This window comes from Zonotrichia leucophrys, chromosome 1 (genome assembly GCF_028769735.1).
Source record: "Zonotrichia leucophrys gambelii isolate GWCS_2022_RI chromosome 1, RI_Zleu_2.0, whole genome shotgun sequence".
Lineage (NCBI taxonomy): Eukaryota > Metazoa > Chordata > Aves > Passeriformes > Passerellidae > Zonotrichia > Zonotrichia leucophrys.
In genome coordinates this window covers 69,263,462-69,276,965 of record NC_088169.1, presented here as the reverse complement: position 1 = coordinate 69,276,965, position 13,504 = coordinate 69,263,462, and the positions used below count along the sequence as shown (strand labels likewise).

Genomic DNA, 13,504 nt, shown 5'->3' with positions numbered 1-13,504 from the left:
TTTGGATATGCTTGTGTCTGGAAGGCAGAGGAACAGCAAGGGTGTTCTTCATCAGAAACCTGTTATCATTTGATACACTAATAGCTTAATTAAATGGAATTTAATCGCTCCAAGTACAACCTATGCATGGTAAGAGAAATTCATTATAATTTCTTGACTGTTTCTTGCAGCCCATTGTGCTTGTACAGCAAATTACAGTCCCTAAATAAGCCTGATGGCTTTGACACTGATATGTTCAGTGTCTATACCTTTATCACTACATGATTGTGTAATCACAATTTGTCTTTCCCTTTAAGTCCTTTCAGCTGCTACCACCACCCATCCTACAAACTGCTACACTACTCCAAAATGCCTTCACTGACAAGTGAATGCCACCCAGCAAGAACTACTTTGAAGCAATTCAAAAGACTTCTCTTCCCTATCCCAATGGCTCCACAGACACGCTGGGGGGTTAGCCAATACAGCTTCCAGCAGAGCCCCACAAAATAACTGCTGGCTTTATCCAAAAGTTAAACACAGGACAAAAAGGATAAGAGTACTCTATTTTTGGATTTTGAGTAAGTGATTTCTGCATAGAAAATTTTAAACTGCTACAACAAAGAGCTACGGGTCTTCCTAAAATCTGGATCCCATTTTTTGGAACATGCTACAATCCAATTTTACAAGAAAAACTATGATGTGATATAAAAAACAGCAGAAAATGTTGTGCTCATTCAAGTATAATTCTCTGTTCCATTTCCTGCAAAACAACACCTAGTCAAAGAAAAGAAAAAGCAACTTCAAAACTGTACTTCAAATGGTCTTCATTTCTATATGTTAAAAATTACAAGATAAAACAAAAAGTTTCTTTTTTTTTTTTCCTTTCTTGAAGACAACAATAAAGGGGAACAAAATCACCTCCAAACCACAAGTTCTTTATAAATAAAATTCATAACCTAGGACACTTATTTAAGCATCAAAGTCAGGACAGACATGCAGGAGCAGAATCAAGTATGAAAGGCAGCAAACTATTTACCTACACTCTGCCTTATCTGGCACTACTCAGCACACTGAATTATTCACTTTGGTGCTTGTCTGTTGGTTGTGGGCTTTTTTAAAGCTGACTTTGAAACTTACCAAGCAGCACATTCAGAGATAAACGCACTGACTGATAATCATATAATAATTCTGTGCTCTATGCTTAGGGCAAGCTGTCTTTCCTACATTTCATTTCCTGAAAAAAAAATTAATACAGAACTTAAAGGAGATAATTTAAGAATAAAACTAAATCCCCATGTCCTTGAACACTGGGAACTACTCTGGATTTTTTTTCTTCTCCTGAGATTGTTCCAGATTTAAACTGAGGGAATGGTATTTAAAAAGTAGGAACATGAAAACAACTCAATATTTGACAATCAAAAGCTCAGAATTGCTACTTTATTGAAAGATCAACAAAAACACATCAACAAAATCACCTGATTCTCAAATAGTAAGAGTGGAAAGAAATACTAACATAACCCTAAAAACAAGCTTCCCCATATGCATTAGCCACAAAACTTGCTTTTACAACTCATTAACAAATACAGTTACAACATTTCTCCAAATGTTCTTAAGAGCATTTCTCAATGTACAAATATTTCATTTTTTTTGCTTGATTTTAATTAACTTTCTCTCCACAAGTCTTTTGAAATAAACCCTTCACATCATCACAGAGCATGCTGGCTTAGCTGAAATGCTGGTAAAGCCATGCTCTGCTCAATCAAGACTGACAGGCACAGAAGATGCACCAGAGCAAAGCTGGCTTGAGAAATTTCAATAGATTTTGACTAAAATAAGAAACATAATTTAAAAATATAAACCACAAAAAAAACACAAGAAAGTCTTGATCTTTTTTGAATTTTGACTCACTCCAATTCAAACTGTAAGATTTTATTCCCTGCAGCTCTGCTGCATTTATCTAGCATAAGAGTATATTTGAATGAAACTACATTTCCTCAACATCCACCGTTTTTTATAAATAATAACCTTCTTCCCAAAAAACAGGTAGATTTTTATTAAGTACTTGTTAAGAAGACTAGTACCACAGGAAGGCTGAAGATTAGGATTTATCTTCCAAGAAAAGTTTGAACAGTGCAGGAAGATAAGACACTGATCCAGTCTCTGAACAATGAGGAGGTGCTGAATAAGGGGAGGGGCAAAAGCATGATTCTGAAAGAAGAGAGACAATTAAACATTTGCACCACAGGATGGATAAATATCATTGAACAGTCAGATATTTAGGACCAGTTGTACTTCATTTAACAAGTCAAGGGAGTTCCCCAACATGAGGTTTCCATGTATGACACAGCACTATGGTGCATACACCACACTCACAGCAGCCGAACGCACAAGATAAAATTGTGTGTGCCACAAAATCAGTACTGAAAGACAATCTAAGCTTAAAAATGCCAGGCTCTTTGCAGAGAGATATTTCAGTCCTCACAGTTAATTCAGGGACAGTTACAGCTGCACTTCTGGAGTCCACGCCCACCAAAAGCTCACCCTTAAAAACTTTCCACTCCTTACTCCTGCAGTTAAGTGCAAGGAGCACATATGCTGGGATCATCAAGTGCCTGCATGAGAATGCTGGAACAAGAAGTATTGAGCAACTGCACTGCAGCCCTCTGTAGGGACTTCCCTGGCTATCCCTTGAACCACCTTCTCCCTTCCTAGTGAGAAGAAGCAAGTCAAAAATTATCCTCTCCAAATTAAAACAATTTTGCAAATACCTGCTGCCGCTTTCACCAGAGCTCTCACCACAACCTCGCTCACAGTTTACCAACCATTCCGCCCACTACGATGGCTACTTTGAACCTCCAAATAATTTCAAACATATGTAATGTGAAAAAAAGAGAAATTATCCATTTGCACACTTACATGAAATCCTGATTTATCCAGAAATACACTGGCCAGATGCAGTAAGCAGACAGAAATCAAACCCAGTTGCAGTTTCTCTTTATTAAGAGCTCCTAGCTATCTTGTCATTAGTTATGAAAATGAGATCCTCAAAACAGAGTCAAATATCTCAGTAACAAACTGTTGTCTTGGTGCCAGACCTAACCTATTGCACTCAAAAACCTCAGTCATATGTCTAGAACACTAGAAATACCCACTAGGTTCCCCTCCTACTTTCTTGGAATTGAAAGAACTTGCATAGAGCTGACCTTACAAAAAATACTTGACATGACTTTAAATTATACAGGTGGTCTCTAAAACACCTTTTCTTGGAAATCCACAGCATGAAGCATACACATTACAGCACATTTTTGGTACAAAAATCTTTGAATATTCATGTCAAACATTACTCCACTTATGTACTGCAATATGGGTAGTGGATGTTACTAATTTTTTATTGGGACTTCATGTTAACATCATTACCACTGAATCATATGGACTTAGCAAATGTGGATTTATTCCCCACATGTAAAATATTTTAATAAAGCTTTTTGCAAGTTTGGGGTTGATTGCCAAAAAAATACCTATATAAGTATGCAAAGAGTATAAATCACTAAAACTTGCAAGTCCAATAGAGTTTGCTTGCATCACAGATCAATAACCTGGATTCAGAAGTGAGAGCTAAGCTTTCACTGTCACACCACACAACTGTTATGATGCACAGGTTAAAAAAAAATGCACAGGCAAAATGACATAAATATTCACATATGACCTAAGTAATGTGTTGTGCATCAAATAAACCACCAAGCACTAGTTCAAAAATTAAGTTTATTTTGACATTATTGCCCATAAAAATAAGAATCCTATAAATAGAAGAAAGTACTGCAACCAGGTATTCCAGACTTTAAAAGCACACAAAGGCTTCTAGTTACTTTCTTATAGCATATAAAAGGTAAGCATGCCTAAAAACTCTTGCACAATATTTAATCTTCAAAGAAATACTGAAAAGAAATGCTATTTTAGAAGAACTATTTTATAGTAGTGTAATTTATAGTAAGTTTTCTGAGACTAATATACGTCACAAATATTTGCATATAGATTGGCACTAATCTACTTTCAAGGAGAGAATCCTGAATTTACAACCTCAGCTACGAAAGATTTTTGACTAGCACCGCATTTCGCTATTTTATCACAATTCCATGATTTCTCTATATTAAAAACACATGTCAGATTGTGGGGACAGATTAGGTAGTACCATCTAGAGCATGAATTAAGTATCAGAAACAGATTATGGTGATGTGGATTTGTGCCAAACCACAGAGCATTACAATATCACAGTTTTGCTGAGGAGACACCAACCAATGCCACAGTATAAGGCTATGAAGTACTGTTCTTTTTGAGATTAAATACACTGTTCTTTTCCATCTCAAAGAAGAACACACATAGCTTCCTTCTGTTTATTTTGAAATTGGTATTCCAATTTTATCAAGTGCTGGAGATAATTTCTTATGCAACACTGAACAGTTAATATTGCATAATGAAGACTACAGAAGAGCTTAGAGAGAAACTCAGGACTACTTAAAAAAAAAAACAAAAATCAAAGAAGAAAAGGAGCTTAGCCTTCATTTCCAACCAAACTGTCCATAGAGTCACAGACTCAAATCCAGACCCTCAGCTGCAGCTAAAGAGCACCCCAGGATAAGACCACCTTTGTTCCTCAGCAGTGGTGCAAGCCCTTGACATAAATCATACCAGCCCTGAGAGAGACTGAAACCATCACAGAGGTAGACACCAACACAAACAATTCCAGTTTGCATTCCTTGTGTGAACACCAAGTATTGTTTTGCCACCTCCATTCCACTAAGGCAGAGATTTCTTGTTAGGTAGTAGTAAAACAAACCTACCAAACTCCCAGACAGAATCTCTGGTTTTACTTGGCCAATTTCTATGGGATACATAAAACTCCAGGAGTTTCTTGCTTGCTTCTGTCTCCATAACAACAGCGTCATGGAATAAAGTCTCAGCTAAACTCCACCATAAGCCTTCCATTTAACTCTAAACTGAATCTCTCAAATAATTTTAAGAAAGCAGCCAAACCAAAACAAACCCACAAATGTAATCCTGTCACTGGCAAGCTATTTTCAAATTTCTTTACAGAAAGTAAGGAAAAAACTTCAAGATGCTGATGGCAGTGTCAGAGTTGTGCAATCTGCCAAATCTTCATTTTACACAAAGTTTCTATCTGTGGAAAATGTGTATTATTTTTTTAAATCACATTTTACAATATGTGTGGAGTCTTACTACAAATTGAGAGCAGGCCTTCACTGTGGATAGTATACAAGCAGCTATAAAGTCATCCTCTGTCAAGGAGCTAAACACAATCCCAGTTAGTGACCACAAAATACACCAAATTTCCACCAATATATAAGAGCTGTCAGCTGCAACATTTAAGTATTTCTCCAGAACTATACTTCTCAGGCTCAGCAGACCTACAAATAAGGTCTTAACTTTTTCTTTAAGTATTGCTCTCAAAACCAAACAGACCTACTAAATAATTAATCCACATTGTTAGAAAGCTTTTAGATTAACTTTTCTCCCACTTCAAATTTCTTTTCAGATATTGAAGTGCATTGACATGCTGCTCATTTTCCAATGTTTTTAAAATGAAAACAACACAGTCATAATTTGTGAAACCAAAAAATATTCCTTTAATAATTACAATGAGCTAAAGTTTATCCATGCAAAATTGTGTCAGGAAAGGCTTGCTACTTTAGTAGGCTCAATTAATTGCTGCAAAAACAAACTAATGTAAAAAAGAATACTGATCAGCAGTAATGCCTTTAACCATATTCAGAATAAGAAATAACCAACCTAATGGATCCAATACTGTACTTGGAAGAGACTGAAAATAAGCTGAATTATCTCTTTTACATAAAACCGCAAGAATGATTAGTCACATTCCAGTTATTTCTGGATTCCTGCAAGCTAGTGTAGCACTCGCAGGCTGAGTCAGAACCGAGGTCTCCATTCTGCTCACTATTGCATAAGCAGATAGAGAGATCTCCAAAAGTTTACATTCTGAGTTTTACTGAGTAACAAAGCTGACTGACCAGAAGTATAAAACAAGTAAATCCCACTGATTACAAATAGTGGCCATGGCTTTCAATATTCACAAAAGTTATACCTAGGAGGAACTCTCAACTAAAAAAAGTAGTAAAGCATGCCTTTAGTCATTTTGTTCAAAGTATCATGAAAGTACTTCTTCCCAAGACTGTTGCAAGGACCACGTTCAGACAGCCTAAGCTCCCACTGCAGCCTGAAGCCAAACCAAGGAAGTGAGAGACGGACATTGAATGATTGAAAGTTTAGATTAAGATATGCACAAAGCAGTCACGAGCCCCACGGTGAAACACTGGCTACAGATATCTGACATTATCCCTAATTCCACATCTGAGAGGTGTAACTTGTTCCCATTCAGGCCCTGACTGACCTGTCCAGTTACCAGATGATTCCGATACCTGAGCACTCCTGCTGTAGATATGACTGGTTTCCTACACTCACATATACTCAGCATTTGTCTTTTGCCTCTCAGTCCTGCTGGAACCTGCCAGCAGCTACTTTCCAGCACTCCCAACATGGGAGGAGTTAAATCTCCTTCAGTATACCTTCCCTCCAGTATTTCAGGAAATTAGACAACAAAAGCAGAAAGAAACCAGTTCAGGTAATGACAACAACAAGGGTGGGTGGCAGGAAGGAAGGAACAGTTTATATCATCAGCCTACACTTCTATCTGTAGTACAGATAGCACCACAGCCCAGAGTAAGGATCAATCCAACCACAGTTTACAGCTGCTCATCCCCAAAGAAAATTAAATGATGGTTATTTAAACATTGTTTCAGAGTATGTCAGATGTTTTAATATTAATATGTTACAAAGTTTCTCCTACAGTGTCATGCCTAATAATGTCAGTGCTTGCTAAGATGTTTCATTTTGGTTGTTAGATACATTTTTAATCTGTGAAACCAAAAAAACGGTGGGTGGGAGAAATGATAAATACAAATAATTTTGGAGTATACCCAAATATATACACACCAAGGATGAGCTTTAGTAAGTTTATCCCTGATCAGTGCTTCAAGTAACAGAGAAAGATTCTCCATTTCATTACAAGAAGCACTGCAATATGCTACAAAGGCTCAACTGGCTTATATATTGGCTCAGTACATAAGGAGTCAAAGACACTTTTCCAAGCTCCTCTTTCTGACACAGATCCCACCTCCAATTCCTCTCCAAGAGGAGAAAAACAAACCCAAAACAAACATTGAGAATGGCAAAAGATAGGCTACTAATTTCCATTATCATCAGCAAACAATTGGGGAAAAAAAATCAAAAAAGGGAAGGAAAAAAGACCCATACAGAAAAACTCAATTAGCTATTTTTATTACAGAATGTAATAAATTAGAACTTTCAACATGTGAGGGATATAAAAATACAGAGAAATAATTCATACTTCTATTGCTACAAAAACACAAGAGACTGACTTAAGCCTGTTATGTACAGAGGCTACTAGGACTACAATAATTCTCAAAACCATCAAAAGGATCCAAAGGACCCACTGAAGGCAAAAGGAAAAGCAGTTAAAACAGAAGAACAGAGATGCAGGACTTCTCGCTTGTTGTTCTGATACATTAAAGTGCTATAGTGAACAAATTACTTTCTATGCTCCAAGTGTATAATAATCCTACTGCACTTATTATTCTTAAATGAAATAATTTTTCAAACTGAATGATGGCAACTAAACTCAGCTGCCATACAACCAACCACTCCTTTAAGTCTCTCATATCTGAACCTTATTCTTGGATCCCAAAATTCCCTTACTGATGTAGCATCACTTTCTGTCCATCCTTTTCCACTGTTAGCCACCATTAGTATGCATCAGAAACAAAGTCCTTATACATGTTCAACTATTCATCAGCATTCTATACTAAATCTCCTAAAAAAGAAGATGCACATACAGATTTCCACTAAAGATGTTAACTCTAATAAGGAGTGAACTGAGCAGGGTTTCTATTTGTTATTCTTCTTCTACCTACTACCCCATTTTAACACTGACCACATATAACCATTTTAGACCATACACTCTTCTATGTCTGCAAATGTCTCACACCAAACATTCAGTTTTCTTAAAAATAATCTCTCCCATACCATCTACATCTCTTATGTACAGCATATGGATTGAAGAGCCATGCACATTAAAATTAAATCCTTTAATTGTGTGGTAGATTCCAACATTTTGCTGTTTACCAAATGCAGAAAAACCCAACAAATCAACAATAAAAACCCCGCCAGGAGCCAAAAGCACCATCCTCTGTTACTGCTCAGAGAGAAAAGGAATTGGATCTCCTAGAGGGCATGCAAAGAACTGCCCAGAAAGAAGTGCTGGCAGAGCCTTTTCATACTGACATAAAACACACGGACTACAGGAAATGGTGGACACTGTTAAAACTTTTTAGTCATTTAGGCAGGCAACTTTCTCTGGACTCCTAAAATCCCTGAAGAATTCTAACTGTCAGAAGAAGTATCACAGACACACAGAATACGGAGAGGAAGCTTCCCAGATTCTGATAACTCCACTAAAATAAAGGGGATTATTCAATTGAGTAAGAACTTCTTGACTGAATATAAGTTTTTCATAGCTTGCTTTAAAATTGTCAGCTAGAGTGTTTAAATATATATCAAACTGTTTTCATTTCGTCCACTCAAAAATCCTGTGTGATTAATTTCACAAGTCCATAAACCACTGCATGTCTATTTATCATTACAAAAGAAACACAACTTGCAAATAGCCCTGCTGTTATTCACAGTCAAACTCTAACTGCTACCAAATGGTAAAACTGATAAATTACCTGATTAAATTACTGAACATAATCAGAGATGCCCTGCTGCCACTACAGTCATCAGTGCATATGTGAAAAATTGAGCAAAACTGGGCTCTAGATTATCAGTTTAGTATTCAAGAACTACCCCAGACACATCTAGTCCTAATAAAGTTAATGAAACTACTCAGGTAGAGAGGTCAGTATTAGCCGGTTTCATTCCAGGAGTGGAGTATTAAGCCGTTGCTTACGGAATAATGCTAAGCTATAAGGAAACATTGCTAAGGAATAATGCAGCACAAACTTACAACACTGGGAATGTGGTGTGTCACTATCCAATTTATTAGTGGAATGCAAATGATAAAGTACTGTGTTAATTATTTAGGAAGTGATGTTGAAATGGTTAGCTGGTAAAAACTGCAGTAGTTCTGGAAACAAGTCAACTCAATGCCAGAGAACAGGAGACTGGATCAAATTATGTCTACTCAGAAATCCAAAGCTTACTGGAAATCAGATAATTTACTATTAATTTATGTATAGCAGATCATTCTCAAAGGTGGGACAGGAAGACAAATTAACACAATTTTAAGAAGCAGCAATTATAATATTATCATTATGAGCAGGTTAGTTTGTGAATCTGACAAACAGTTTCAAACATTATTATTATTATAATGCTTATGTAATTCATAGCAGATTTACTAAGTATAATGGAGTCTTCATAAAATGACACTCCATCACACTGCTGCCAGCTCCCACAGAAATGGGAAATCAATTTTTTGCAAATGCAAATTACACAGTGGGTGGGTAAGAGAAATGCAAACTGCAAAATCCTACACTAAATAAAAACATATATAAATATGGTGACAGCCTGGTAAGGGCTCCTCTTCAAATAGCTAAGGAATGGCAATCCCATTTTCCCTCTTGAACAAACTCCTTTCAAATATGGAGGATGTCAACAAAAATGAGTTTTCAAGCAATCTTTTCATAAAGTAATATTTATTATTTGTAATTAATAATTGGAATTTCTACAGCACACTTCAAACCTTCAGAGAGAAACTGCATCTAATAACGCAGACACTAAGAGAAAAATGATCCCATGACAGGCCAGAAAATATCTATTTATTTAGTTAAATTCTACCGACATTGGAAACATCTTTATTCAAATGTTTTTGTAATGACTCAGTATTTAAACATCACTATGTATAACAAGCTTCTTCCTGATTTGAATAAACAGAGCAGCATTAGGCCCAGCTACCCCCAGCAGCGGCATTCTCATTACACTGTAACAACACAAGGAAATAGTTTTCGTAGAAAAAATTGCATTTTGCCTATCTTAAAATCTGTGTACTTTGTAGCAAATGCCGAGCATTACAAGCAGTGGCAGCAGCGGGACTCCCAGGCAGGCAGGCCCCAGGAGGAGCACGGAGGTGGCAGCTCAGCCCAGGGTGACAGGGAGGAGGAGGAGGAGTGTGCTTCATGGCACAGTCAAGGGACTCCTCCAGGCAACTTAAAAAGCTCCACTGACAGATTTGCACCTAATCCTCCACGGCCCAGGCGAGGATTGCTGTGATATAACGCCAGACAGCCACGTGCAGGAGAGAAGGGGGTTCAAAAGGCTCTCACAGTCAGACAGAGAGAGACACTAAAAGGAAATACGTGAAAACTGATAGCTGGGGAGCTTATTGCCTCTGAGTTTAAATCCTTTCATCACTCTTTTCATCCAGGGGAGGCAAAATTTATTTATAGTATTTGAGAAAGGCAGAGGGAAGAAAAGAAAAAACCCGTAAGCTTATAACTTGCTGTTTGATCATCCTCTGTACCTTACTGTTTCTGCTTTTTTTTGGTCAAAATTCACTCATTGTGACTGCTGTACAAAAGCTGTGAAGGAAATACAGAAAGCAAGCAACTAAACAGATACCATTATTTCAACAGCCCAGCTGCCATACATATCCCAATTAACTGTACATCAATGACTTAAGCAAGGGCTACTCGATTTTATTGTTCTCACTACCGGGGCACGTTGCACCCACAAAACACAACTTCACCCTGAAATTTAAAAAAACCCCAAAAGCACAGACAAGTCCTCTGCTTCTGGGGAGGTGAAAAAGTACCTTTAAATGTGAACAGCCATGTGGAGATACGTGAAAATATTCTGCTGTAAGAATAAAGAATTAACATACCAAACTGCAGCTACAAGTTCGTGGGTGTTTTATCCAATTAAGTGACTTATGAAAATATATATCGATTTATGGAAATACATACAAATAGAGAAAGTCGTGCTGAACGGAAGATTACCTAGCAGACCTGATTCACCCTACCTTTCTATGATCTGCTATACCTTCCTGATTTAAATGTACCGAGCCGAGTATCCAATACAAGCTGAAGTACAGTCCGCCATAAGAAGTACTAGGAGTGCCCTTGAAAAATGTCCAGATTGCAGCTAGTGCACAAAGGACCTCGCCATGAAAATAAAGCGCATGAAAATTTCTCTCTCGCTCTTGAGCCGGCAGCAAGTGAAGAGATTAACTTCCCATCAACATCGGAAGGCAAAGCGTTGTCAAGACACAAGCGAAGTTTAAGAGGTTTACAAAGAAACAAAGGAAAAAAAAACCAAAAAGAAATGGGTCGAGCAATTAATCCCGAATACCCTGCTTCGTATTTATCTCCCCCCCCAAAAATGCTCGACTGAGCTGAAGAGCAGCACTGCACGATCCAAGCGGGATCACCCAGGTGCTGACTGCCAAAGGTAAGGGAGCCTGGCGTCCCCCTTCCCTCGCTGCACGGGAGGCGACGCTGCAGATCTCCCACTCCATCACCGAAAAGCGAAGCAGAACCAGCATCTGGAGCGGGAGGGGGGAGGTAATTAACTGGGAACTTTATGTTCCTTAAATATGTTACCACGACCTTTTTTTTCTTCCCACGCCCCTCTTATTTCCATGTTCTCTGTCAAAACCAGGCTGAAATAAACGTTATTCTATAATATAACTATTAAATAAGCAGTACAACACTCACCATATCAGCTGGAACGCTGCTGGACATTTTGATGTTACCCTAAATGGCTTAAAATCAACTTTAAAAAAAAAAAGGCAAAAAAAAAAAAAAAAAAAGCAGCACCAAGAGCAGCCCGCTGGAGATCTTCAAGATGCAAAACCGGTGTCAGTACCGGAGGCAGCAGCTTCCAGGTCCCCTACGCGAAAGAGGTGCCCGATAAGCAGCGGGGAAGGCGGCCGGCTGAGGAGCAGGAATATCCAGGGGCAGCGGTGCCGGGCTGGACCGGAGGAGCCAGCGGGAGACCAGAGATGGCAGCAGATCCCTGTCAGCGGCAGCGGCACCAGCGGTGCCAGGTAGACCAGGCAGCAGGACTACACCGCCACATGAGCTGCGTGCGGGGTTTTTCCCCCCTTCTCGCCCTCTGCCTTCTCTCCCAGCCTCGACAAATGACGACGGGATGATTCACACGGGATAATAGTGCGTCCAAGTCACCTCCTCAGTCGGCGCAGGCGACCCGGGCGCGCAGGCAGGACCTGGCTCCTGCCCTGGGCGGCGGGCAGGGAGGCGGGAGGGCCGGGGTGGGCCCGGGGCCGCTGGGGAGGACGCCGGGCTGCGGCCCCCCTAGGCGGTGTGCGGCATCCAAGAGCGCCCGGCGGGGACGCGGGCCGGGGAGGGAAGGGAGGGAGGGCGCTCGGAGGGGAGAGCCCTCCCCCGCGGCGCTCGGAGGGGGCCGGGGGGCGTTCGACGGCGGCCGCCTCCCGCAGCCTCAGCTCTCCGCTCGCATCGCCGCCGCCGCCTCCTCAGCCCGCCCTCCCTCCCTCCCCCGCCTCGTCCGCCGGCGGCTCCGGCCGCCCCCCGAGAGCCGCGCTGCGAGCCGGAGGTGCCGCTCCTTCAGCGCGATCCTCGCCCGCAGCCGCCCCCTGTCATCTTCGGCTCAAGCCAACATGGCGCCCGCCGAGCCGAGCGAGGGGACGCGGCAGGGGAGACACGGACCCTCCGCCGCCGCCTCCGCCACCCCCGCTCCCGCCGCGTCACACGCCGCCGCCCCGCGCGGCACCATGGGGCTTGTAGGCGGCCGGGGCTCTCCGCCGCCGGGGCGGGGCCACCCGCCCTCCGCGGGCCCGGCCCGCCCCGTCGCGGCAGCCCCTGGGCCATGCCGGGTTCCCGCAGCGTCGGCCAGGGCGGCTCCGGGGGGACTCCGCGGCACCGGCGGCGCCGCTTCGGGCAACAGAGGCGCCCCGAACTCCGCGTGAATCGGCGCTTTCCCCGCACGGGCGCTGCAGGTCCCTCAGGGCGTTCTGGCGCTCCCCTCGCAGCCCCTGCCGCCCGTAGCGGGTGCCGTTCCCGGCGGGTAGGCCCGCGCTGTCCTCTTGGACGGCTTCCAACAAAAAAAAACCAAAAACCCAACCCAACTAATTAGCATAGAATGATAAGGGTTTGGAATGGAGCTTAAGGATCATCTAGTCCTAACCCACCCTGCCCCTAGACCAGGTTGCTCAAGGCCTTATCCAGGCTGGCCTTGAATGCTGCCAGGATTGGAGCATCCACAACCTGCCTGAGCAGCCTTTTCCAGGGCTTCACTGCCCTCTGAGTAAAGAATTTCTTCCTAATATATGCATTTTCCCTCATTATGTAAATACTCATTACTCCTTGTCATATTACACATTGTCCTATCATTACACTTCCTGACAAGAGTCCCTCTACAGATTGCCTGTAGATATGCTACA

At 41.2% G+C, this 13,504-nt stretch overlaps 1 protein-coding gene across 1 annotated transcript in view; it reads right to left on the bottom strand.

Annotated features, from left to right (window-relative positions):
* UBL3 (ubiquitin like 3) overlaps positions 1-12,774 on the bottom strand; it is a 55,988-nt gene extending 43,214 nt beyond the window's left edge. Inside the window, exon 1 of the mRNA XM_064716664.1 lies at positions 11,799-12,774. Within this exon, the coding sequence (XP_064572734.1) occupies positions 11,799-11,825 (27 nt within the window). The 5' untranslated portion in view covers positions 11,826-12,774. The remainder of the gene's footprint in view (positions 1-11,798) is intronic.
* Between the last annotated feature and the right edge of the window lie 730 nt (positions 12,775-13,504).